The sequence below is a fragment of the Callorhinus ursinus genome, unplaced genomic scaffold, assembly GCF_003265705.2.
Source record: "Callorhinus ursinus isolate GAN/ISIS: 27379988/994484 unplaced genomic scaffold, GSC_fseal_2.0 scaffold84, whole genome shotgun sequence".
NCBI lineage: Eukaryota > Metazoa > Chordata > Mammalia > Carnivora > Otariidae > Callorhinus > Callorhinus ursinus.
Window position 1 is genome coordinate 2,842,891 of NW_027397146.1, and position 24,961 is coordinate 2,867,851.

The following is a 24,961-nucleotide window of genomic DNA, read 5'->3' on the forward strand; positions in this document are numbered from 1 at the left end:
ATTCTTGGTGATGTCATAAAGATATTCTATACTTTTATTGATTTCTTATCTAGCTGTATCAGTTCCTAAGGCAGAAGTGTTAAAATCGCCACCTATAATTATGAAAAAGTCTGTTTCTCTCTTTATTCTGTCAAGTTTTATTTCATATATTTTGAAGCTCTGTTATTGGGTACTAGTACATTTATAAATTCTATGTGTTCCTGACTAATTGACCCTTATATCATTATTACCTTTCACGTCAGGCAATATTCTTTGTCTTTAAATACATTATGTCTAATATTAATATAGCCATTCCCACTTTCTTAGGCTTACTCTCTGCATGGTATACAATTTGGGATTCTCTTACTATCAACATATCTGAGTCATTATTTTTAAATTGTGTCTCTTGCAGACAGCAAAATCCTTGCTCTTTCTTCATTCTGACAATCTCTGCCTTTCAATCGGAGTGTTTAACCCATTAACATTGAGTATAATTTTTGAATGGTAGGATTTAAGTGTATGCTTTTTCTGTCTTAGTGGGCTCATCAGGCTGCTGTAACAAAATACCATAGACTAGGGTGCTTAGAAATGGGCTCATCAGGCTGCTGTAACAAAATACCATAGACTAGGGTGCTTAGAAATGACAAATACTTGTTTCTCACAGTTCTGGAGGCTAGGAAGTCCAAGATTAAGGTGCTGGCCTGTTTTATATCTGGTGAGAGCCCACTTCCCAGTTAACAGCCGTCTTCTCACCATGTCCTCACATGGCAGAAGGGGTGAGGAACCTCTCTGGAGTCTCCCTTTTAAGGGCACTAATCCCATTCAAAGACTCCTCCCCATGACCTAATATCCTCCTAAAGTCTCCACCTCCTAATGCACTGGGCATGAGGATCCAACATGTGAATTTTGGGAAGGACACACACTTTCAGTCTGTAGCACTGTTTATCTATTTTTGTTCCTACGTTCCCCTTTTCCTGCCTGAGATAATCAATTATTTTAAATCCCATTTTAACTTGTCTATTGATTTTTTTAAGATTTCATTTATTAATCTGACAGAGAGAGAGAGTGGCAGAGGGAAAGGGAAATGCAGGCCCCCCGCTGAGCAGGGAACGCAACGTGGAGCTTGATCCCAGGACTTCGGGATCATGACCTGAACTGAAGGCAGATGCTTAACCGACTGAGCCACCCAGGCGCCCCTTGTCTATTGCTTTTTTGAGCAATTATCATTTTGCACTGATTCATTGTGGTTGCTCTAGAGACTATAATATATATCCTTAACTGTACGCTTGTCTACTTGTGGTTAATACTGTACTACTTTACATAAATGTAAGAAGATTTCCACCAGATAGATTCATTCGCCCTCTACCTCATCCTTTATGCTGTAGTTGCCATACGTATTACATCTACATATATTATAAACCCTACGATATACTATTATAATTTTTACTTTAAATAGTCAAATGTATTATAAAAAAAATTAAGAGCAAATAAGTATTCTTTAATGTTTGCCTACATGCTTACCATTTCTGGTGTTATTCATCTCTACCCAAAAATCAAATTTTCCTTCTACTATCGTGTTTCTTTAGATTGAAAGATCTCCTTTATCATTTCTGTTATCACAGGTCTACTGATGAATTCTCTTGGCTTTCATTTATCTGAAAAGGTCCTTATTTCACCTTCATATTTAAAGAATCTTTTCCCCAGAGATACAGAGTTCTGAGTTGAAACCTGTTTTTTGTTCTTGTTCAACACTTCAAAAATGTTGTCCCACTGACTCCTGATGCCCATTGTTTCTGATGAGAACTCATTTGAGTTCTTGTTAGTGTTCTCCAAAACATAGTGCTTCGGCTAATTCTGACTGCTTTCAACATTTTCTCTTTAGCCTTTGTTTTCAGTATTCTGACTACGATGCAACCACATGTGACCTTTCTTTGTATTTATCGTCCTTGGGCTTCACAGAACTTCTTGAATCTGTAAATTGCATCTATCTCCAAATTTTGAAAATGTCAGTTACTTTTTCTTTAAGTAGTTTTTCTTCCCCTTCTCTGTCTTCTCTCCTAGGATCCCAAATACACATGTTAAACCTTGTCATGTTGTTCCACAGATCACTAAGGTTCTGTTCTGTTGTTTACTTTCTTTTTAAAACCTTTTTTCCTCTCAGTTTCTCAAAATGGATCATTTCTATCGATCTGTTTTCCAACAAGTAATATGAAGCTTCTAAATATTCATAACTATTAACAAACACCATTGTTAAAAGAAGGACGGAGAAAGAAGAGCCAATAATGGATTGTGTAAAGACCTGCCAAGCTCTAAGGGCACATGGCGACCCTGAACCCAGGGCAGGGAGTACCTAACGCAGTGGGAGATCATGCAGCCTCTGCAGAAAACTAGTCCATCATAGTTCTTAGTTGAACACAACAGAAGCAGACTGGCTGACAGAAGCACAAAGGGAATTAGCTGAAGGATGGCAGGTGTCCCACAGGCATTTGGGGACGGCTGGAGAGCCAGGCTTGGAGGCTTTGCAGAGAGGAACAAGGGTGTGAATCACGCTGCTGTGCTGGGCTAGTGAAGGCACCTATGAAGCTGCCTCACACAACTGGGCACAGACGCTGTTTGCACCAGCAATGTAAGGTGCACATACTGTCATGAGAACCACAGCTGCCGCTGCTCCTTGGGACACAGGTCTTACTGCCCCTGCTGCCACCCACCCACCCTAGTGGAATATGTGTGGCCCCTGCTTCTTCCCATCTCTGGCCCCAGATTCAGGTGGCAGCAGGTGCATCTGATTGGTGGAACCAGGTCATGAACCCATACACTAGCTGCAAGGGAAGCTGAGAGAATGCAGACCTGGCATTTTCTGCTCCTCTTCTGGGAGGGAGGTGGGGTTCACATCAGCTGAGGGAACTGCATGTGTAAAGGCCCCGGGGCTGAAAGAAACATGGTGGGTATCAGACTGAAAGAAGACCAGTGGGTCTGGTGCAGAGGGAAACAGAGAGACGCAGGCTGAGGGGAGTGCTGGGCACTGAGGCTGGAGAGAACAGACCATGCAGTCTTCATGGTTGGTCTTTACCTAAACGAGTTGGGAGCACATTGAGAAGTTCGAAGTCAGAGGTGCAAGTGCACTCACGTGTGTGTATGACATGGTCACATTGTACCTCCAGATGCTTTATCTGGCTTTCTTTTGGAAGAATCATGAGGGGAGGGGACGAAGTAGATGCAGAAAACCTACTGAGGGGCAGTTGGGGCTGTCCCCTGAGAGATGATGGCGGCCTGAACAATAGTAGTGGTAGTGTCATGGAACTGATAGGGCAGAGTTAACAGACCTAAAACACGTGGAGAACTAACCAAACACTATGAATAACTGGATGGGGAAGGTGAGCAAGGGACACATCCTCGAATTCTGGCCTTTAACGTGGGTGTATGGGGATTCCATTCACTGTGGCTGGGGACTTGGGAAGAGCACCACCTTGGGTAGAAAATCATGAATTCCATTTTGGACATGTGAGTGGGAAGCATCCAAGTGGAGATGTCTAGAATGCAGCTAGATATAAGGGGTAGGGACTCTGAGGAGAGGTCTGGACTAGGGATAGAAGTGGGGCATCATGGAAAGCTACAAGTGGCCCAAGGATGAATCCACACCCAGCCATGCCTCACCTGCCCCCGCTCCCAAGTGTGAGCATGGGCCAGGGGATGGGCCACTCGTGGGAACGGACACCGGGGAGCGAGGTGCAGCTGAGCAGTTGTCCTGGGCTACTGGAAGGTGACCCTCCCCTCCACCAGGACGTCTCGGAAAAGCTGGTGATCCTTCGGGCCACAATCCCTGTCACCCAAAGGAATGCCTAGAGACAGGACACTGCTGGTTGCCCTCCCAGCAGCCATTTCCCCTTTCTTCTTTGCTATGAGGACCCCCTTTTTATGGGTCTGTCCCTCTGCCATGCAGTTCGAGGCATGGTAACCCCCCCCATCCTCAAACCCAGATGCAGATCTGATTGGTCCAAGGCCAGGAGCGCATGGCATTCCTAGGGCAACTATTAGTGATCTGGGCAGCCCATCATCCAAATGGCCCAGCAGGGTGGGAGGGAAGGATTCACATTCTGTCTGAGGAGGGCTTCTCTGTCTTTGGGCAGGATCGAGGAAGACTGTGGTCCCGATTGCTGCTGACAGACCTTCCCCAGCGCACAGAGAGCAGCCTGATGCCACAGCCAAGACTTCACACTAGAAAGAGGCTGGGTCTTGGGGCAGCATGGCACCCGGGGAAACATGGTGGGGGGGACCAACAAGGGACAGTGGTAGTCACACTGGGAGGGCCAGTGAAGGGAGAGGGTGGCCACACGGGGAGGGAGAGTTGAAGGACAGTGGTGGCCACCCTGCGGAGGGACAACAAAGGGACAGCGGTGGTTCCCCTCTGGGAAATCAGGGGCCAGAACAACAATTGCAATCATCAGAAAACCTCCAGCTCCAGCTGAGCTTCAGGCCCACAAATGCCAAGGTGGCCTATTTGGAAGGAAGGGTTTTGTCCCTCCTGGCACCCACTCACAGCATCAATGCCCCCACCAGCCTCCCTATGAGGGCCCCATCAAGCCTCAGGAGCCCCAAGGGTATGAGGACTGGCCCCACATGTGACATGACGTCCCCCACCACACGAGCCATTCAGTGTTCTGACCCTTGCGCAGAGTCGAGGAGGAGCCCACGTGACCTGGAGCACTGATGGCCACATGCGTTCCCAGCTACTACACACCCTAGGGCCCCTGTCTCCCAGGACTACAGTTTGGACAGCACGGTTGACTCAAGACACGTGCTCCACTGATAATGATTTGGCCACATGAGTGGTGACCTGTAGGAAAATGGAGACCCCAAGCCCACCCTGCGGACCTGCTCAAAGGTTACGGGAAGGGCGGGGGGTGGGAGCGTCAGGGGGAAAACGGACGCAGCTCTTCACTTCTTGCTATTCCCTTTCCCTCCGTCTGTCTGCACACGGCCCTCCCCAAGTCCCCCCCCCCTCAGTGCACCCCATTTTCTCATCTTTGCCCTCCTGGCCTAAGGGCGCTGGTCTCTTACTGGGTGCCCTGCAGTGTCCCATGGATCCCAAATGGCTGAAGAGATGATTGGATGGACATAAAGCCCCAGGGTCTGACCCGTGGGAGGTCCTCGGCCAATGCTGCCCCTCCCCTGCCCCCTTGGGGGACCGCGGCGGACTGACCCCTGCTACCCAAGTCCTCGAAGCAGCCCAGATGGGAAGCAGAAGTGCCCCAGGGTGCACGGGGAGTCAGCCCAGAAACCCCGAGGGACGCACGGGGAGCCGCGCGGGGCCGGGCCGCCCTCCCGCCGCGACGCGCATGCTCCATGCCCCCCCACCCCCCGCGCCGGGTTCCCACGCCGCCGCCGCCCCGGCCCCGCCCGCTCCCCGCCCGCGGGCCGGGCCCTGCTGGTCCGCTCCGGAGAGACAACTGACGGCTTCGCAGAACGCGCCACCCCCCGAGAGCGGCGCCCAGGGACCAGGTCGAGACCTGTCAGGGAATCCCGCCATCTCCTGGGGCCGCCGTCCCGGCGGGCTTCTCGGAGGCGGCAGCCTTGGCCTCGGGCCCGCCAGAAGCGGGGGTGGGGGGTGGGGGGTGGCGAACAGCCCGGTGGCCTGCGGAGCCCCAGTACGCTGGCCTGGCAGGGCTGCGGCGGCCCAGAGCGGGGCCCCGTCTCGGCAGGTGGCGAGGGGGCGAGGGAGAGGGCCCTGGGAAAGGCAGCCAGTGTTTCCCAGTTTCTCTCCTTTGACTGCGGTTCGCCTCTGACCCTGGGACTGGCAAGAAAGCACCGGCCACCCGGCGGGTAAGTTTGGATTTTTGCGCCTCTGTGTTTGGGAGCGCTGGGCAGGCTGGCGTTGTGAGGTCGCGGCACTCCTGCCGAGGGACACCTGGTGAACTCAGCAGGCACAGGCCGTGTGGGTCCCGGAGGTATTCCTGGGTCTGTCAAGGGTGGGGCGTTGTGCCCCTTGGTGGTGAGGAGCACACCAGAAAAAAGCGTAAAGGAGAGAAGCCAGAGGTGGGATGGAAGGCCCTTGAGAGCAGGAGAGGGAGGGAACTGAGCCGAGCGGGGGAACTAGTTCAGCAGTCCTCCGGTCCAACAGATACTCGCTGAGCAGCCAGTGTAGGTCAGGCTGCTGCAGGCATGTCAGAGACAAAACAGCAGAACTCGCCCTGCGGCGGCGCCAGTTCTAGTGGCAGGGAACAGACAACAAACAGCAAACATGTTAAATTCAGAATTAGAGACTGTGTTAATTGGTGGTAGGTGCCATGGGGAAAATAGAGCAGAGGAGGGCAGGTAAGGAGCTGGGTTGCAAGTTTAAGTAGGTGGTTAGGTGGTGATATTTCTGGAAAACTTGAAGGAGATGAGAGAATATTCCACGGAGAGGAAAGAACTCGTGCAAAGGCCCTGAGGTATGAGTGGCATGGTGTGGGGGAGGGAATGCTCAGAAGACAGTGTGGCAGGAGTAAGGAGCAAGCAGGTGGAAGGGGAGGGGAGGGCCAGGTCAGAACGGGCACCCCAGGGAGGGCCATGAGCAGGGGAACGACAGAACCCCATTAGGAGGTAGCCCTCCTTATGACCAGTTCAGCCTGTGGCCCCTGCCCCCCAGGGCAGGGCAGACACCAGTTGCAAGGATGATGCTCAGAGGGCTTTGCTGGGCCAGGCAGTGGGGAGGCCCTGGGCTGACCTGTGGCCTCCCTAGGCCCTGGGTCCCCAGGCCTTTCCACCAGGTGGGTGGCAAGTGATGTGTTCCCTGGGGGAAGACTACTAGAGCAAGGAGGAGGCAGTTGGGGTCTTGAATTGCCAAACCTCAGAGGAAGTTTCACCAGGAAGGAAGAAGCCTGACTGCAGAGGCTCTGCGTCACTCCTGGCAGATGAAAGAGCCCCAATTCCTGATCCTGCCTGCGGATTGCCGACCGCCTTTCACGTTGTTTGTTTTCTGTTTTCTTTTTCTGGAGAAATAGCCCCATCTCCTGGTCTTCTGTAGGCATCAGCCCTGAAGCTCCCCCCCCCCACCTCTCCCTTTTTTGAGCCATGATGCATTTCAGTTGGCAGCCCTGTTCCTCTCCTCCCCCAGGGGGGTGGCCCCACATACTCGGCTTTACTTGGGCCAGTCAGCAAGCACGGTGGGATTCTGCTCCCCTCCTTAGGGTGGACCAGCCTTAGAGGAGGCTGGCAGACGGTCCCTGGTTACCCAGGCTGACAGGGCCTTCCTGGCTTCTTGCCTGAGGCACCGATGTCTGATGGACCTCCACCTGTATGCCTAGTGACGGGTTTTGGGGAGACCTGAGCTTCGGGGCCTGGAATCATCCTTCGGCTTCTCCATTGTTCTGGCAGCCCACCAGGCTCTTAGGAGAAACCGCTCTCCAGTTCCAGTGTCCTTCCTGATTCTTCCTTGTGCACATGCTCAGGAGTGTCACCCCATTCCTGCCTGGCCGTTACTTGGCCTTAGGGTCTGTGAGGAGAGCTTGCCATATCTTTCTTTCCAGGATTTGAAAGTATGCTGACTTTGGGAGACTAGGTCTCAAGGACGGACCCTTGGGTGTGACCACTTCACATGGCTGGCGCCTGGACGCGCCTTGTGGCATTGAACTTCAGTGTTGGTCTCCGTCTACAGGCTAACCCTGTCCGTAGTGTGTTTCTCTTAGGAAGTCACAGCTCAACAATCTCCAGCATGTGTGGTGTGGGGGGGGGGGGCGGGGTGGCTAGAGATAATACTTCTTCCTTTCGGCTTGTGTATCTTCCAAAATGGATCATGACCTGGCCCCACAGTCATGGTAAGGAAAAAAGAAGCTCGTGCTGTTTTTCAGAACATTTTAGTAGTGGCCTGAAAAGCCTTGCTGTTATCAGTATTCTCCCCCTGCACACACACTTTTAACTTGTGCCCGTCCCCCGGTGGCTGACGGCATGTCATCATAAAGCATAACCTGTGGACATCAGAAGGATTACTTGACAGTGACACCTTTTGCCTCCCCCCTTTTTTTATTGAGATGGGATTCACATAACATAAAATTAGCCACTTTAGAACCAACAATTCAGTGGCATGAAGTACATTCACAATGTTGGGCAACCACCACCTCTTTCTAGTTCTAGAACCTTTTTATCCCCCCAGAGAGAAACCCCTTCCATGAAGCAGTTGCTCCCAGCGCCCTCCCGCTCAGCCACTGGCACCCACTGATCTGCTCTCTGACCCTCCGGATTTACCTGTGCTGGAGGTGTCACACGATTTATAAGAGTTAAAGATTTCTCTTTTTTCACGATTTTATTTATTTATTTGACACAGAGAGACACAGCGAGAGAGGGAACACAAGCAGGGGGAGTGGGAGAGGGAGAAGCCGGCCTCCCGTGGAGCAGGGAGCCCGATGCGGGGCTCGATCCCAGGGCCCTGGGATCACGACCTGAGCCGAAGGCAGATGCTCAATGACTGAGCCACCCATGCGCCCCAAGACTTAACGATTTCTTGATAGCAAATCACAGGTCGTGACATTCAGTGCAATGAAATGCAGAACTTCCTTGTTACTTACAGCTCTGAAGGAGAGGAGGTGGCCACATGGGGCCACATGTGAGGGTGGGGGGGAACCTGGGGTAGGGGTAGGTAGTTTCTGCGGGGTCCCTGTGCACTGGCTAATTTGGATGATTTTTCAGGCTCTGGGGCATTGGGGCTGTCCCTAGTTGTCTGGTACCTGGCCCCAGAGTGTGGGAGCCTAATAAGGGGGAGTTGGGGGAGTGTGTTTGGTGGTCCCAGAGAGAGGGGTCCCAAAAACGGAGATAGCTGGGGTCGGGGCTTAGCAAATTGCCCAAGAAAGGCAGAGGAAAGAGAACTTGTACACATAACTTCAAAACTAGGTCAAGACAGCGCTTGTGAAATATTAGATTACATCACATAAATGGAATCATCCAGGATGTGGCCTTTTGTGTTCATGTCTGGCTTGTTTCACTGATCACGATGTCTCCAAGGTTCATCCATATTGTAGCGCATGGATCAGTACTTCACTCCTCTTTATGGCCAAATAACATTCCATCATGTGTACGGACCACGTTTTGTTTGGTCGCTGCCTTGGGTTCTTTCCGCCTTCTGGCTGCACTCGATCAGGCTGCGGTTAAGCTGGGTGCATTCGTTTTGATGTGAACACCTGTTTTCAGGTCTTTTGAACATATACTCAGGAGTGAAATTGCTGAGTGGTGTGATAATTATGTTTACTTACTGAGGGACCACCAACTAGTTTCCCTTTTAATTGTGAATGCCATTAAGCAGACAGACGAATAAAGCGAGCAGTCTAACAGAACACAGGGGTCCACCTCGCGGGCTTGCCAGAGGCCTGGAGCTTGCCTTATTTGCTTGTTTCTCTCTTTCTTTCTGTTTCCTCTTTCCTTCTCTCGGTCTCTCTCTCTCTCTCTCTCTCTCTCTCCCTCCCCCTTCTCTCCGTCCTTTGTTTTTACTGAGATATTTTAAATTAAGTTTACACGCCATTTTCTCCCTAAGTGCTTCAAGAAGGACACTTCCTTCCATGACCCGGGGCCATGATCCATCCGACACATGAGCAGCGCTGGGCCCCACAGTCACAGTGCCTATGACTCCTCTGTCCTGCGCGCCAGCATCTCATCAAGGACTCCCGTTGCACTTGACTACTGGCCGTGTACACCTCTTTTCCTCCAGAACAGTCTCTCTTCCCAGCCTCCTCAGAGGAGGCCGGGTACAGCCCACCTTCTAGATTGGGCCGGTTGCTTCCTTGTGGTGTGTAATTGGTCCCCCAGGCCCCAAGGTCCTTTATAAACTGGGTGCGGTTTCCCAAGGCTGCATTAGAATGGGGTCAGACTTTGGCAAGAGCCTCGCACGCTTCCCATGGTGGCACCCCCACAGCAGGTGGGTCCCAGGTCTGTCCAACCGGTAGGTTAGCTTTCTGTCTTGTGACCAGCAGTAAATAGGGGAAGATATTTTGACATCACATGGTCTTTCACCCAGTGGTTTTAGTGTCCATCCCACCTTAAGGGATTTTTCCTATCTGATTAGTATATATTTCTTCGTCAGATACATGAGTTTATTGATTCTGGGCCAATGCTGATGGACAGCTCATCACTGGTGATAAGGGACTTTGCCGCAGTTTAAATACTGTGCGACCCTGTCCCCTCACCCTCTCTCCTGTAGCAGAAATAAGCTGTGGTCGCCCAGACAGCATGAGCATTCACGGCCCACTCCCCTGCCAGCCACCGCCTGGTTCTTATGCTTCCCCACGGGGGAGTTCCACCTTGTGGTCTCCAGTTGGGTGGTGATAACAGCCTTGGAGCAAACTTGCTTTTGCCTGTTTTCTGGTCTTGAGAACTAATGTGGCAAAATCTGATTCTGTCCACTTTGGCCGTGGCACGCTCTTCCTGCCCTTAGCGTGAGCCCCAGCTCCTGTCTGGCCCCAGAGTGCCCACATGGCCTCACCTTCTGCACTCCCCACCCTGCCCCCAGTTTCAGCGCCATGACCACTGAGCTTGGGCCCATCCGAGGGCCAGATATGGGCCATGCCCTTAGCCTGCTCACCCCCAGCCTTCAGCTCTCAGCCTGAAGGTCACTCCTTTAGAGGGCACCCCTCCCCCAGCTATTGTGGGTCCCTCCAAAGTGCATCTCACTATTCTGGTCTTTCTCTTTTCCTTGAGAGCGGGTCTATTTCAGGTGGAGTGGTTGTGTGTGTGTGTGTGTGTGTGTGCACACACGAGCGTCTTCTGGAGTTTTTTCTGTTAGGACCCTGAGCTGGGAGGAAAAGGAGCTGGCGGTGGAGCTTCCAGGGATGGCTGGAAAGTCGGGGTGGGGGTGCTGCCTCCATGGGAAGAAGGAAATGAGAAGGCGGAAGCCAAGCCTCGTACGAGGCGGGCAGGACTCCCCGTCTGGTGGCCCACCACCCAGGTGAGGAGAGAGGACAGAAGCTCAGTTTGGAAAAGTGTTATGGATTGGCTTGTGTCCCCCAGAAAGATGTGCTGACGTCCTGTCCCCCAGGAGCTGTGAATGGGACCTAACTTGGATGAGGTCATGCTGGAGTAGGGCGGGCCTCATCTCATACTTGGCTTTTTCCAATCCCCTTAGCTTCTTTGCACCCCTGCGATGGCCGCCATTCTCTTGAAGGCCAGACCCAAGGTGAGTGGGGCTCCCTGTCTCCATCTGCCACCTCTTCATGTCCCGGCCTCACAACTCTCGCAACTCCAAGTCTCCCCTTAACTGCTGAGTTCTCTGGGTCCCCCCGCCCCGTGTTTAGTTGCTGCCCGCTCATCCTGGGACTCGTGGCGGTGAAGTCCCCTGCAGCCACAGGAATGGCTTGTTTTAGGTGCCAGTATCTTTTGAAGACGTGTCCGTGTACTTCACCAAGACAGAATGGAAGCTTCTGGACCTAAGACAAAGGATCCTCTACAAGAGAGTGATGCTGGAGAACTATCGCCATTTGGCGTCACTGGGTAAGGATCTGACATGCACATCCCATCCCCCTACTCTGTCTCTGAACTCAATTTATTTTCAAGTTTCTTTGTTTGTTGGTTACTGTGAGCCCAAGAATGAATGCATGTTCCCACCGGAGCAGTAATCTGCTGGAGCCCAGCTTTTGTCTCAGTAAAACAGTTTTTAGCTAAAATGGTTTTGACCTGTAAGTGGTAAATGCATGGGCCCCCATCAAATTTATTTTGCATATAAAATTATGGGTGAAGTAAACCTCTTCTATCCAAAAGATAGATGCGTATTATCTTTGAATATTTATATGCACTGTTGTAGACTTAACTCATTCGTATCGAGGTTGACTTGTACATTCATTTCATGTTACGGAGTTCAGCTGCTCCTTTTCCTTGTATCAAGGATAAGACATGCACTTGGTTTTCCAGCCTGGAGAAATCCGGAAAGGAGCTGGACAGTCTTCCCCACTTCAGCGGGCTTGCAGGGGGCCTGCTTGCTCCATTTCTTCCCTGCAGATTTAATCTCCCTAATCTAACCACACAGAGGGAGATTAGTTTCTGACCCTCACTGCGCAGATCCAGGGCTCAAATGGGAGCTCTGGAATCGTCAGTTGAGTTTGGCATAAGGAACTGGGACATCTGTTCCGTCTGATGATGGAAACGGGGCTTTGGCTTTCGAGGCACAGGCATTCCTCAGCTCTGTGTGCTTCCTGATACTCCCCGGGGCCTTGCCCCCTGTGGATCCCGGCTCCATTTCCCACAAGCCTACTGCCCTCCCTGCAGGCCAGACAGTAACATCGTTATCCTCTGGCCCCGGTCACCATCGACTGCGGACTCCCGATGCCCACCTGGCCCCTGGACACTCAAATCCCTTTGCTTCCTCAAAGAGACTCTGTCCTTTCTCTGGACCTTCCCAGTGGCACTCTCTTAGAGGGTTCCTTGTTCTCTGTTCCCGAAGATGCTAAGGCTGGGCTGAGTTCAAGAGTGACTGATCTGCTTCATTTCCACGGGCAGGATTTTTATCGTCCAAGCCTCACCTGGTCTCCTGGCTGGAACAAGGGGAGGGGCCCCGGGCAGCAGACACCTGCAGAACACGGGCCGCCGCAGGGATGCAGAAAGGTGAGTGTGGGGCGCTGGGCTGGCTCGCCTGAGCCGGTCACGAAGAGCAGCAGCCGAAGGAGGGCAGTGTGACCACCGTGCGGGGGCAATTCCCCTTTGTGGCAGACTTAAATCTCACAGGGAGCCCCCCCGTTGAGACACCACTGCTTCGGGCTCATTCCCACCTTTTCCCCTCTTGCCGTCCCATCTGCAGACAGTCATCTTGCGTCTTCCCCCACGTCCTCATCTCCCGATTCATTCCTTGTCAGCTTTGGTGTGGGCGTGAGGAGGGAGAACGAACCCTAAATAGAGTTCCAGGGCGAGTGACACCGGTGGGTGTTCTCTGTCCTTACAGGTGACAGGATAAAGAACAGGACATTGGTTTCAAAGCAGAAGCATTGCCTCAAAGAACTCACAAGGACCGATCTTCAGGCCGGTAACAAGAGCCAGGTGGCCAGGCCACCGGGGGAAACGCTTGAGCGCGGAGCGGAACGTGCTCATTCTCCACAGACAGGTTCCGGCGGGGTTGACCCCCCCGGGGAGAAAGGTCAGAGCAGCTCCTCGGGGGACGGAAGAGAGATGCGGCAGAGAAGTAGCCCCAGTGGTTGGCAGGAGTCAGTTAGAAGGCAGCAGGGTTCCAGAGGCGCGGAGAAGCGTTACCTATGTCAGCAGTGTGGGAAATCCTTCAGCCGCAGCTCCAACCTCATCAAGCACCGGGTCATCCACAGCGGCGAGAAGCCGTACGAGTGCCCCGAGTGCGGGAAGCTCTTCCGGCGCAGCTTCGCGCTGCTGGAGCACCAGCGCATCCACAGCGGCGAGAAGCCCTTTGTGTGCAGCGAGTGCGGCAAGGCCTTTACGCGCAGCTCCAACCTCATCAAGCACCAAATCATCCACAGCGGCGAGAAGCCCTACAAGTGCCCCGAGTGCGGGAAGCCCTTCCGGCGCAGCTTCGCGCTGCTGGAGCACCAGCGCATCCACAGCGGCGAGCGGCCCTACGCGTGCAGCAGGTGCGGGAAGGCCTTCAGCAGGAGCTCCAACCTCATCGAGCACCAGCGCACCCACAGCGGCGAGAAGCCCTACACGTGCAGCCAGTGTCCGAAAGCCTTCAAGGGCGTCTCCCAGCTCATCCACCACCAGCGCCTCCACAGCGGGGAGAAGCCCTTCAAGTGCAAAGAGTGCGGGAAGGCCTTCCGGGGCTGCTCGGGTCTCAGTCAGCACCAGCGGGCGCACAGCGGGGAGAAGCCCTACGAGTGCAGTGAGTGTGGGAGGGCCTTCAGCCGGCGAGCCAACCTCTTCAAGCACCAGGCCGTTCACAGCCCGCAGAGGCCCTACGAATGCCAAGACTGCGGGAGGGCGATCCAGAGCAGCCTCGTCCTCCTGGAGCCCCGGCCCGCGCACGGTGGCGAGCGGCCGCTCGCAGGCAGCCGGGGCCCGGGCGGGAGCGCCCTCGGCGGGAGCGCCCTCGGCGGGAGCGCCCTCGGCGGGAGCGCCCTCGGCGGGAGCGCCCTCGGCGGGAGCGCCCTCGGCGGGAGCGCCGGCCCTGCGGGGCGCCCGTGCGGCCGCGGCCACCGGAAGCCCTGCGCGAGCGGCCAGTGCGCCGCGGGCCGCGGAGCCTTCCAGGGGAAGCGGGGGCTGGGCCATCCCCGGAAGCCCCGTGGCGGCCCTCGGCCCTCGGAGAAGAGTGACCGCGAAAAGGCGCCGGCCTCTTTGGCCCTCGGAAGGCCGCGTGCCGAGCCGCACCCGGAGGGCGAGACCCTCGGGGGAGCCTCGGAGGGTGCGGCGGCCTCCCGCGCCGTCTGACCGGGCTTGTGTGGGACGGGGCCGGCTCGGAAACAACGGCGGCCCCCGCTCCCGTCGCCCGGCTCGGGTGCTTTGAGTTACTGGGGAGCAGTCTGTCTCCTCTTGCGGGGCCGCGCGCTTCACCCCCAGACGTCTTAGCGTTCCTGGGTGGAAGCACTAAAAGCACTTTACTCCTTTAAGCGCCTGTAAACGGAGGGGACTTGAGAGAAGGCTACAAGCAGACTGTGGCTGGACTGTGACAGCACCTCACGTTCATCCGTTCAGAAATGGTCTGGAAATGGACTTGGGCAAATACCTCGGCGGGCTGCTCGTGCCCGGCTGTCGAGCCGCAGGGCGTGCTGTCCGTGGAAAGAAACGGAACACCCTGCGATCCCGCTGAGCAGGGGCCCGTTCTTTTTCCAGGCCGTTTGTCCTTGTGCCGGAAAAGCCACAGCCTTCCGTGGGGACCCCCAGCTGCTTCTCAGAGGAGCAGGGGCACGCAGGTCCCATCTTCTCAGAGCCTCGGGGCGGGGCGGGGTATGGGGGACACTCCGGTCTCTCACAGGAGGGGGGCTCCAGGCAACACATGTCTTCCCTGCCCCCCCTCCCCCGGGCTCACCCGCCTCACTGCCTTCTGCCCCCCTCCCCCGACCCCACCAGCAAAAGACAACCCTGGCCTCTCCGCCCCTCCTCCCCGCCCTCAGTGCCTAAAGCTTTGCACGTAACTGCGCCCCCTCAAGCAGTCACCTCTGTGGCGGGTGCCCGTCGGGAAGGAAACAGGATGGGTTAGGAATTTGCACAGAGCGTGCCCGGCAGTGGCTCGCTCATGGGATCTGCCTTTCATATGATATTTCTTATAATATTGAAGGTTCAGCCGCTTTGAATAATTTTGCGTTCAGGAGTAACGTAAGCTAAAGACAGGGGGTTTTGCCACGTGAGAGTGTTGGTGAATCGTTCCTTAAATAGGAATCCCCCACCCTGTGAGAAGACCTCAGGCAGGAGGAACGGAGCCCTGATGAGTGTGGTGGCAAGCCTGGCCCCTCTTCTCCCTCCTCCCCCTTAGCCCCACGGAGACAGGGCGGACCCTTCGAATGGCACTTTACTGCAAGGCTGGGCGGGGGGCGCCGTGGCTGGCGGGCTCTGCCCTGTTCCATCCGCGCTGGGCCCAGGAATTCTGCCCGTGGGTGCTCTCAGCCCAGCGCCCTGATTGGCTTGCCACCTCCTTCCGGCCCTCTTCACTGCCAGACCTCCGGCAGGCAAGGGATAGGTGTGCTGGAGGCCCGCCACTGGGCCTCCCAGGAACATGTGCACCGTCCCCGCCACGCAGGAGAGGCTCGACACCACATCTGGAGAGTGAGGGAAGACCTGGAAATACAGACTTCCTTCCGAGCATGCTTCTTGGAGCTCTAATCACGAGGACGACTCCAAAAGTGAGAAATACAGAGAGAAACAAAGACATAGGTTTCATCTAGCTATATTAAAATGAGTTTGATACGACTTATGCAGAGTTCTAGAGTTCTTATAACTTGCTTTTATCTCATAGCCCCTTTCACTGGGTGTGTATCCCCTTGTCCTTTGATTGTCTTCTGCTCTTTGTGTCACGTTCCTCTTTGTTGGCACTTCATAAACATGTGAAATGAATATGGCCCCCTTAGCACGTTAGCTCCAGTCCTGTCTGAGGGGGTCAAACGGATCTGCAACTTGGGGTTTTCCGATGGAAAAAGAAGTATTAGGAACAGTGTCTTTGAAGTCCATGGGCAGGTCGTTGGGAAGTATGTGGTTTGTTTGGTTTTTTTCGTTTTTTGGTTTTTTTTTTTTTTTTTGAGGCGCAGACGATCTTTGCCAGGGAAACCAATCCCCATGCAGAGCAAGGAACAGCGGCAGGAGGCCATGCACTTGGACTCCAGTCTCGTTTGGTTCAACCGTGGCCTGACCAGGATTGGGACGCCAACCGCTACGTGAGGGAAACCAGAAAGAGACCAGATCCATGGGCTCTGATGTCCATTTCCATCACTCTCGTAAGTGAACAGCCTCACTCCTGCAGGCCAGTGTAACGTCATCCCACTGGTTCTGCTGGACAAGCCAACTTGACTTTTAATGTGAGCTCCTTTTATCATGGGACCCATACCCAAAGATGACTGGCTACAGGGGGGTAATGTACAGGTGTTTTCAGCAGACCGTGGATTTGCCGGGACAGATGCCAGACACTTGTGCTCTGGTTTTCGAGCGCCCTGAAAGGCTGCAGGGTCCCCAAATGCTTACCGAGATAAATGACATTTAAAATAGCAATGCATCTTTTTGTCAGTTCTCTGTATAATTTTGCTTGTCTTCATGAGATTTTCACTGCAGTGCAATTACGAGTATCATTTTCTCTCATGTATGGTGATCAGGTGTGCAACATGAGCTGGACGGGTATTGCGTGGAATAAAAGTCAGAGTGTGCGGGGGGCGGGGGTCCCTGTGTATTTCCTTCTAAAGTGCTCTGTGTGGGGACAGCAGTGATGGCCCACACTTGCTTTCCCCAAGAACTTCCCTGGACACCAGCCCCTTTGCACTTCGGGATTGGTCATCTGCTTCAGACGTGTCCCCACGAGACGCTGTGTCCACATGTAGTGTGTCTGAGCCTTTGGACCACTTGCCCTCTGACACCTTGGACACTTTTCAAGAGCGGTTTAAATGCTGTGGCAGTACCCCCCCCCCCATGTAACTGGTAAGTTGTCCTGACTGAATTCATTTATTTTGGGGGCAGACAGATAAGGAGGGTCTCAGAGTGCTGGCCTTGAAGGGAGCCCTCTCATGGCTTAGAGTAACCAGGTAGCAATTGGGTTAAAGTACCAGGAAAGGCTCTAGGGGTGGAATTGCGGGGGTGGGCCGAGAGACTATGTTTGGGTGAAGGTAAGGCCAAAACCCTGGAGGGCGGCACAGCTGGGAATCAAGGGCAGCCATCCGAGGCCGGTGGGACACCGTGCCTCGGAGACCAGGAAGGGCAGAGCGGCGCAGCTGTGTCGTCCCTCCAGCTGCTTCTGTGTCTTCAGGCCACGTGGCAGCACCCGCACTCACTCAGGTGTGTGTGCCTCATGCGGCCCCATGTGGCTCTGTACAGAGGCCGCTCCACCTTCACCCTTCCGTCCGCTTCTCGGCCTCCCTCCGTGGAGGGACTCCGGCGGGACACCCACCCATCCTGTAGGCCTGGAAGCCCTCTCCCCTGGTCTTGCAACCTCTCTATGTCCCTCCTCCCCCAGCCATGTCTGCGGCCCTTGGCCCTTTCCTCTGTCCCCTATCTCTGACAGTCATTGCGCCACCGGATCCTGGCCGCTCTCGGTTCCGGTTGCCCCAGCTGCCCGGCCCACGCGCGGCCACCCGTGAGTGCGGTGGGGGTCCTTGCAGTGTCACCCGGCTGACGGCAGCATCCACTTCTGGGGCTTTATGAGACCAGCATGGACCGTGTCTAGAACCTTGCTCAGATTGTCTGCAAGACTCGCTCTGCTCTAAACAAAGAAATGGGTGAACGCTGTGTTCGGGGGGGCCTGAGATTTGCCCCCAAGGGAGGAAAAAAGCAGGCGCGGGAAGGGGGTGCTCAGGATCCCGTCGCCGTCATGGTCCCACAGACTTAGCTTCTCAATGTTTCCGGAATGGTTTGCTCTCCCTGCCGGGGCTGGCGGTGGTTGGCGCTCGGGCCTCTGCCACAGCCGACACCCCGTGAACCGTCAGGACCTTCACTCCTTTCCTCAGCCGGAGGAACACAGGCCCCCAGCTGGGGATGCTAAGTGCCTGTCTTGTTAGGTAGCCGAGGTGACAAGCGGTGTCCTGAGGCCAGAGCAGGAGTATCAGGGAAGTAGAGCTCCAGGGATGTCAGGCAGGGCAGACGGAAGGAGGGGGAGCCCCGTGGGCAGGAGCCCTGCAAGAGCAGAGGATTTTCTGCAGGACGGTTGTGGGGCACACGGTCACCGGGAGCAGAGTGCAGGGAAGCCTGGGATGCCACATGAAGAAGTTCTCTGGTTCCTGATGAGGAGCAACTTTTTGTTCACCTGAAAGAATTATTCTAAGACTGAGGAGGGGAAGTTCACGTAAATGGTAACGGCTAGAGCGTGCGACTGCGCACGTGGATGACCACCAAGTCCACGCACTGTGGCCGGCCCGATGGCTCTGATGTCCACAGGCGCGACTCCTGGCGTGTCTGTGACCTCACAGCGCCGGGCACAGCGGGCTCAGGGGGCACGGCCTCCTCATCTTTCTTACACAGCGGTGGCAGTGGCACACGAGAACCCGTCAGCACGATGAAGACGGTGGCCGTAAACACCCACGATCCCTGTCGGACACTTGGGGGCGGACATTTGGGTTGTTGCCGGTTTGCAGCCATGACAAATAAAGCTGCCATGAGCCTGCCTCCGTGCACAGGTTTTTGTGTAGACGTGTGTTCGTTTATCCCCCTGGGCATATAGCGAGGAGTGGAAGTGCTGGGCCCCATGGGAAGCCTCTGGCAGCGCCAGCCGAAGTCTTAGCCCCCTAACCGCGGTGCCCGGGGGCTCCAGCTTCTCCACCTGCCCCCTGACACTTGTCCATCCTGTTGATTCTAGCCATCCTGGGCGGTATGAAATGGTATCATATGGTGGTTCTGTTTGCATTTCCCTCGTGACTAATGACGTTGAGCATCTTTCCATGTCCTTCTGAGCCACTCATAGATCTTCTTTGGTGAAGTGTCTGTTCAAATCTTTTGCCCATTTGTAATTGATTCGTTTGTCTTTTCATGTGGTTGTAAAGTTCTAGATACAAGTCCTTTGTCACACATGTTTTGCAAATATTTCCCTCCAGACTGACGTTTGCCTTTCTATTTTCATAACAGTGTTTTCTGAAGAACAGACGTTGTTTTATTTTGAAGAAGCCCAGTGAATGGATTTTTTAATTTCATGGTTTGTACTTTTTGTACCACAGTTAAGAAGTCTTGGCAAAACTCAAGTCACTACAATTTGACCCTCTGTTTTCTTGTGGAAGTTGCAGAGCTTTCGCTCTTAGATTTAGGTCTATGATCTATTTGGAGTTAATATTTGCGTGTGGTGTGAGGTGAATTCACGATTTATTTTTCTTCTATATGGGTATCCAGTTTCTCCAGCTCCATCTGTTGAAAAGATGATCTTTTCCGCAGTTGAACTGCCTTGACGTCTTGGTTGAAAACCAACTGGCTGTGCGCAAGTCTTTATGCCGGTCTATTTTATGCCCGCGTGACACTCTTCTTGGTTACTGTGGCTTTATAATAAGTCTTGGAATCGGGTAATGTGAATCCTCTGATGTGCTTCTTTTTCAAACCTCTTTGGTCTATCCTAATTTTGTCTCATTACTGTGTGAGTTTTAGAATACCTTGTCAATTTATATGAAAAAATAAAAAAGCCTGCTGGGACTTTGACTGGGATTTCATTGAATCTATACATCAGTTTGAGGAGGACTGACATCTGAACAATATCGAGCCCTTCAGTTTGTGGACATAACATAGCTCCTCACTCGCGGGCCTCCCCTAATTCCTCCCAGCAACGGCTTGTGATTTCAGTGTCCAAGTCTTGCACATGTGTTAGCATTGATTGATTCCGAGGTTATTGTTCAATCATCCCTAGTGAGTCTGCATTCTTGTGCAGTCACCCATTCGTCCCCCAGACATACACTGAACATGTAACTGTGTGCTGGGCTGGGAGGGTGACTAAGACATATGTCTTGCCGACCTTCAGAATCAGGAGCATGCGTTTGTTCCTATGATGCCTTTGTTTAGCCCAGCCCATATTTGATAACGGCCTTGACCATAATGTAAAACAGAGCTGTGTGTCCCATCTTCACGGTTCTGAGAACTTATCATTGTTCCAAGATTTTTTTTTTAACTTTCTGGCAAAGACTTCTAACAGGAAAACAAAATCAAATCAAAACAAGGAGGTAAGAATCAAATTAATCTTTTGTCTCTTTCTCAGTGAAAATATTCCTCGCTTAATATATAACATGCTTTCTTCCATGTTCTGGCTAGTTCAGTGGGAACAAGGTACTTGGTGAAAGGAGGTGGAGAGAGAATGAGTCAGGCAGGCCGAGAAGAGGTGGGGAGAGTAGAACACACCCTGGTGATCTCCTCAGACTAGAAAAACAAATGCATACAGTGTATCAGGGACGTGGCCTCAAGCACAGGTGACCTGTGAGGTGCACAGCTCCACCGATATGCAGATTTTTTTGTGTGTTAAATACAGGATGATACTGTAAATGTATTTTCCTTATGATTTTCTTTTTTTTTTTTAAAGATTTTGTTTATTTATTGGAGAGAGTGAGAATGGACAGAGAGCACATGAGAGGAGGAAGGGTCAGAGGGAGAAGCAGACTCCCTGCCGAGCAGGGAGCCCGATGCGGGACTCGATCCCGGGACTCCTGGATCATGACCTGAGCCGAAGGCAGCCGCTTAACCAACTGAGCCACCCAGGCGCCCTCCTTATGATTTTCTTAATAACATTCTCTTTTCTCTAGTTGACTTGATTGTAAGAATGCAGTACATAATACATACAACCTCCAAAATGTGTGTTACTCGACTGTTTGTTATTGGTGAGACTTCCAGTTAACAGGCAGCTATTAGTCATTAAGGTTTGGGAGATTCAAAGTTACACGTGGATTTTTCAGCTCTGCCGGGGGTCAGCATCCCTAACTCCCATGTTGTTCAAGGTAAGGAATCTGGGGGCAGCTTGCTGGCATCGGTTCAGCAGCAGAGCACTGGCAAGGCCCAGTATCAAATTAGCTTGGCTTTGCCTCATGATCACAAAATGGCTGCTGAAGCACCTGCTGTCACATATGCAAAGGACAGAAGGGGGAAAGGGCAAGGACAGCTGCATCTGTCTCCTTTTATCAAGAAAGCAACAGTTTTTCCAGAAACTTGCCCAGCAGACTTCCACTTAGGTCTCAGAACTGGATCACATGACCACCCTTAGCTGGAAGAGAGGCTGGGGAAAGCTGGAGACAGGATTGTCATGACCTGTCACCTGAGGCTGAGCCCACTGATGCCCTGAACAAAACTGGGGTCTTATCCCCAGAGGAGAGGGCTGGAATGGATACTGGGTGATGTTATGGATTGAATTATGTCCCCCCAAAAGATATGTTGAAGTCCTAGCCCCCAGTGACGTCAGAATGTGACCCTATTTACAAATAGGGTCTTTGCAGATATAACTAGTTATGATGAGGTCATACTAGACCCTACCAGCAGCTGGAAGAGGTGCAGAAGGATCATCCCCTAGAGCCCACAGGGGGAGTACGGTCCTGCTGACCCCTTCCTTTCTACCCATGGTGAGAGGGAAGGAAGCCGGCCGTGTCTGAGCCTCCTCCCCACATGCTGGCACTCTGCATGCTCACTGCTAAGAGGCATACAGACTCGCACCCGAGTCCCACGGCTTTTTCCCCTGCAGCCAACCCTGTTCTCCAAACTAGCGGGCACCCGGCTGGCCTTGTCGTTTTCCCAACTTTTCCCCTTTGGGGCTGATTCTTTGCAGTTCCATCCCTCACTAACAACTGGTCGTACTGGATGCCGGGCACCTCCGTTTCCTTCCTGTGAAACTGAGGTTATTGCACATATGCAGGTTGTGATAAAGGTGAAGACAGCCTTCCTACTTTCAGTCACCAAATCTACACTGGGGCCACAGTGAGCAAGACAAAAACCCCTGCCCTTGAGGAGCCGGCCTTCATTCTAGTGACTGGACTGCTATGTGCGGAGGGGCGGGTGCTGGGATACAGCAGGGAGCAGGGGAGAGAGAGAGAGAGAGAGAGCGAGAGCTAGTGCAAATGGTGGCTCAGAAGAGTGGACATTTAAGCAGAGATGTGGTTGAGGTGGATGTCTGAAAAAGAGCAGTCCAGGAGGAGGGCACAGGCAGTGCAAAGGTCCGGAGGCGGTGTGTTGGCCTCCTTGGGGCTGCCGTAACAAGTACCACAAACCAGGTGGCTTAAAACAACAGAGACTGAGTCTCTCACAGCTCTGAGTCCAGAAGTCCAAAATCAAGGTGCCAGCAGGGCCACACTCCCTGCAGCGGCTCGAGGGACGAACCCTTCCTCACCTCTTCCAGCTGCTGGTGGTCCCACACATTCCCTGGCTTGTGGCCACATCCTTGCCATCCTTGCCTCCGATGTCACCTTCTCTGTGTCTGGGTCTCTCCTCTTCTGTCTCTTATAAGGACACTTGTCATTGGATTTAGGACCTACCCAGGTAATCCTGGATGATCTCATCTCGAGATTCACAAGGACCCAATAAGGTCATATTCACAGGGTCCAGGGATTAGAATGTGGGCAGATCTTTTGGATGGCCCCCAGTCAGCCCACCACAGACAGGAACATGCTTGCTGTGTTTGAAGCCGTGTGGCTGTGAAGCCCATGCTGGGTCCCTTCTCGCTGCCCCCTGGGGCCCAGGGCAGAATGGGCACATGTGAGGGAAAGGTCCAGGACTCCTTGCTTTCTCCTCTTTCTCCACAAGCAGGATTTCCAGATTCTCAACCTGACACGCCCTGGCGAGCAGGTAAACTGCTCCATATACCCAAGTCGCTGGGGTCACAGAGCAGAGACATTGCTAGCCGTCAACAGGAGAAATGGCCAGAAAGTCTGTGCCCAGCCTTCTGTCGGTCAGCGTGCCTCCTCCTACCGCTGTCCTGCCTGGCATCACCATCACCCCGTCATCCTGTGTGGCGGACCCTGCCCGTGGGTCAGGCCCAGGGCAGCTAAACAAGCGCTTCCCAAGACTCCCAGTTTTGCCAGGTAGTGGAAGTGACAGGAGGTGCAGAGATAGTAGGGGAGCTTGCTGGGGAAGGGACAATCCACCTCGGGCATTCGCGAGGCCATGCGCCGAGTGTGCAGGGCCGCTGACCACTTCATCCAGCAGGCAGCGGTCAGAGTGAGAGTCTAGGCAGTTCTGAGGACACCGGAGCGTGCTTCCGGCCTGCAGTGTGCAGGTGAGCGGCAGCCAGGGTGCCCAGCCCGCTCGGCACGGGAGAATCGGCCTGCAACTCAAATGTGGCAGAATTTCCCCTGATGGAAGGAGACCCTGCTCCTGGCCCTCCCTTAGAGCACTTGCTTGAGAAACCTAAATAAGCCTCCTACCAACCTTAGAGCCCAGGAAGGTTCTTCTTAAGTGTCCCAGAGGCACCTCTTTGAAATGCACCCGTTGAGGAAGGCAGGCCCCTTAGCTCCCACTCTCGGCTCTGGCCACCTGCCTGCCACAGACACAAAGCTTTCGTTGTCCTTCAGATACAGGCAACTCACTAGCACAGATGGCCACCCCGATTACCAGGTGAAGCTCCCATGAACCAGGATGGGAGATCTTGAGAAGTACCTGCATGGCATGGTGGGCAGTCCATTTCATACTTCGTAGTAAAATTGTTTGCTTTCTTTTCCACACTTGTGAAGAGAACTGGGGGTGGGGGGGGGCAGGACCTTTATAGTTTCTCCCAGTACAGGCAGGGTCCAGGGGGAGGGGGCCGAAGTGGGAGGACGTAGATCTGGCACAGGAACGAATCTGGGCCCAGGGAAGCATCTGGCTCTACCCGCCCCCCCAACGCCCGCCCGGCCTCTCTGGGACTATAGACACTGTTGCACTTCACGCCACTTAAGGGACCCCAAGAGCCGGGGCTGGGTCCTGAGGGTGGCTAACAACAAAGAGATGGAAATTGAGAAGCTTTGTATACATATATCCAAACTCACCAGCATGTTCACTAATCACATGCAAAGTTTTGTACACTAATTATATGCCAATAAAGCTGGAAAGAAAAATAAAATTTAATTTTAAATTAAATTAAAAGAGAGATGCCTGGGATGCCAGCCAAAAGACAAGAAACAAAGAGCAGGGTCAGAAAGGAAACAAGTTTAACAACGGATTAAAGAAAACCTCCTTGAGAAGGCAAAGGCCCCTCGGCTGCACCTCACGTACATCACGGGCACCTGCCAAGCTCCAAACCAGATTGTCACAGAGCTGGGCGTTGCCTGGTGAACTTTCCTGAACTCACAGGATAACGGGAACATCTTAGAGGCTTCCAAACAAAAGGAAATCAGCCACAGCAGAAGTGGACCCAAGTGGGCCGGCTCCCCAGGCAACTCTGGAAGCCAGAAGCTGGAGAAGCAACTGCGCCCCAGTGGCTAAGCGTGGGGGGTGGAACCCTCACGGGACACTGTGGTCTCAGGATCCTGGGGGTCACAGAGAGACCGGGGGTGCCTGAGTGCGGCAGAGCTCCCAGGGATCGGAGCGGGGAAGCCGGCTGCAGAGACGGAGCCGAGGCGCGGGCTCTCAGCTCGGGGTGGCCATAAACTGTGATCCGCGGCCCAGTCGGGCCACTGCTCCTCCAGCAGGGACCCAACAAGCAGCAGAGCCGGGGAGACTCCCCTTCCTCCCCCAGGAGGAGCGGCGCGGGAGCGCACCGCAGGGATCTGCTGGGTTTGGAGACTCCACACGGGGTCGGGTGCCAGAGATAGAAACACTCGGTCACAGGCCGGGTGAGCACGGAGTGCGGCCGGAGACCGGGGAGACAGGAGTGACTGACTGCTTTTCTCTGGGGGCGCACTGAGGAGCGGGGCCCCGAGTTCTCGGCTCCTCCGGGGGGAGATTGGGAGGCCGCCACTTCACTCTCGTCCTCCAAAGCCAGTGTGTGCCGAGCTTTCTTTTTGATGCTGACAGGGGAGGGTGGGTA

General features: G+C 53.7%; 2 protein-coding genes across 9 annotated transcripts in view; one reads left to right on the forward strand and one right to left on the reverse strand.

Moving 5' to 3' along the window:
- Positions 1-5,381: 5,381 nt before the first annotated feature.
- On the forward strand, positions 5,382-19,702 carry ZFP92 (ZFP92 zinc finger protein). 8 transcript variants are annotated; one of them, XR_012376755.1, is made up of 6 exons: positions 5,382-5,799; positions 11,063-11,113; positions 11,301-11,427; positions 12,430-12,534; positions 12,869-17,001; positions 19,135-19,702. XR_012376755.1 is itself a non-coding variant. In XM_073887898.1 (5 exons), the coding sequence occupies exons 2-5, from the start codon at positions 11,081-11,083 to the stop codon at positions 14,311-14,313; spliced, it is 1,710 nt and encodes a 569-aa protein (XP_073743999.1). In that variant the 5' UTR covers positions 5,382-5,799; positions 11,063-11,080; the 3' UTR covers positions 14,314-18,588. The 8 variants fall into 8 exon arrangements, 2 of the variants coding, with proteins under 2 accessions (XP_073743999.1, XP_073744001.1); XR_012376754.1 differs by lacking the exon at positions 19,135-19,702 and adding an exon at positions 17,534-18,588; XR_012376757.1 differs by lacking the exon at positions 19,135-19,702 and adding an exon at positions 17,582-18,588.
- Positions 18,373-24,961, reverse strand: part of TREX2 (three prime repair exonuclease 2) — an 18,763-nt gene continuing 12,174 nt past the window's right edge. The window contains exon 3 of the mRNA XM_073887935.1: positions 18,373-18,600. Within this exon, the coding sequence (XP_073744036.1) occupies positions 18,373-18,600 (228 nt within the window). The remainder of the gene's footprint in view (positions 18,601-24,961) is intronic.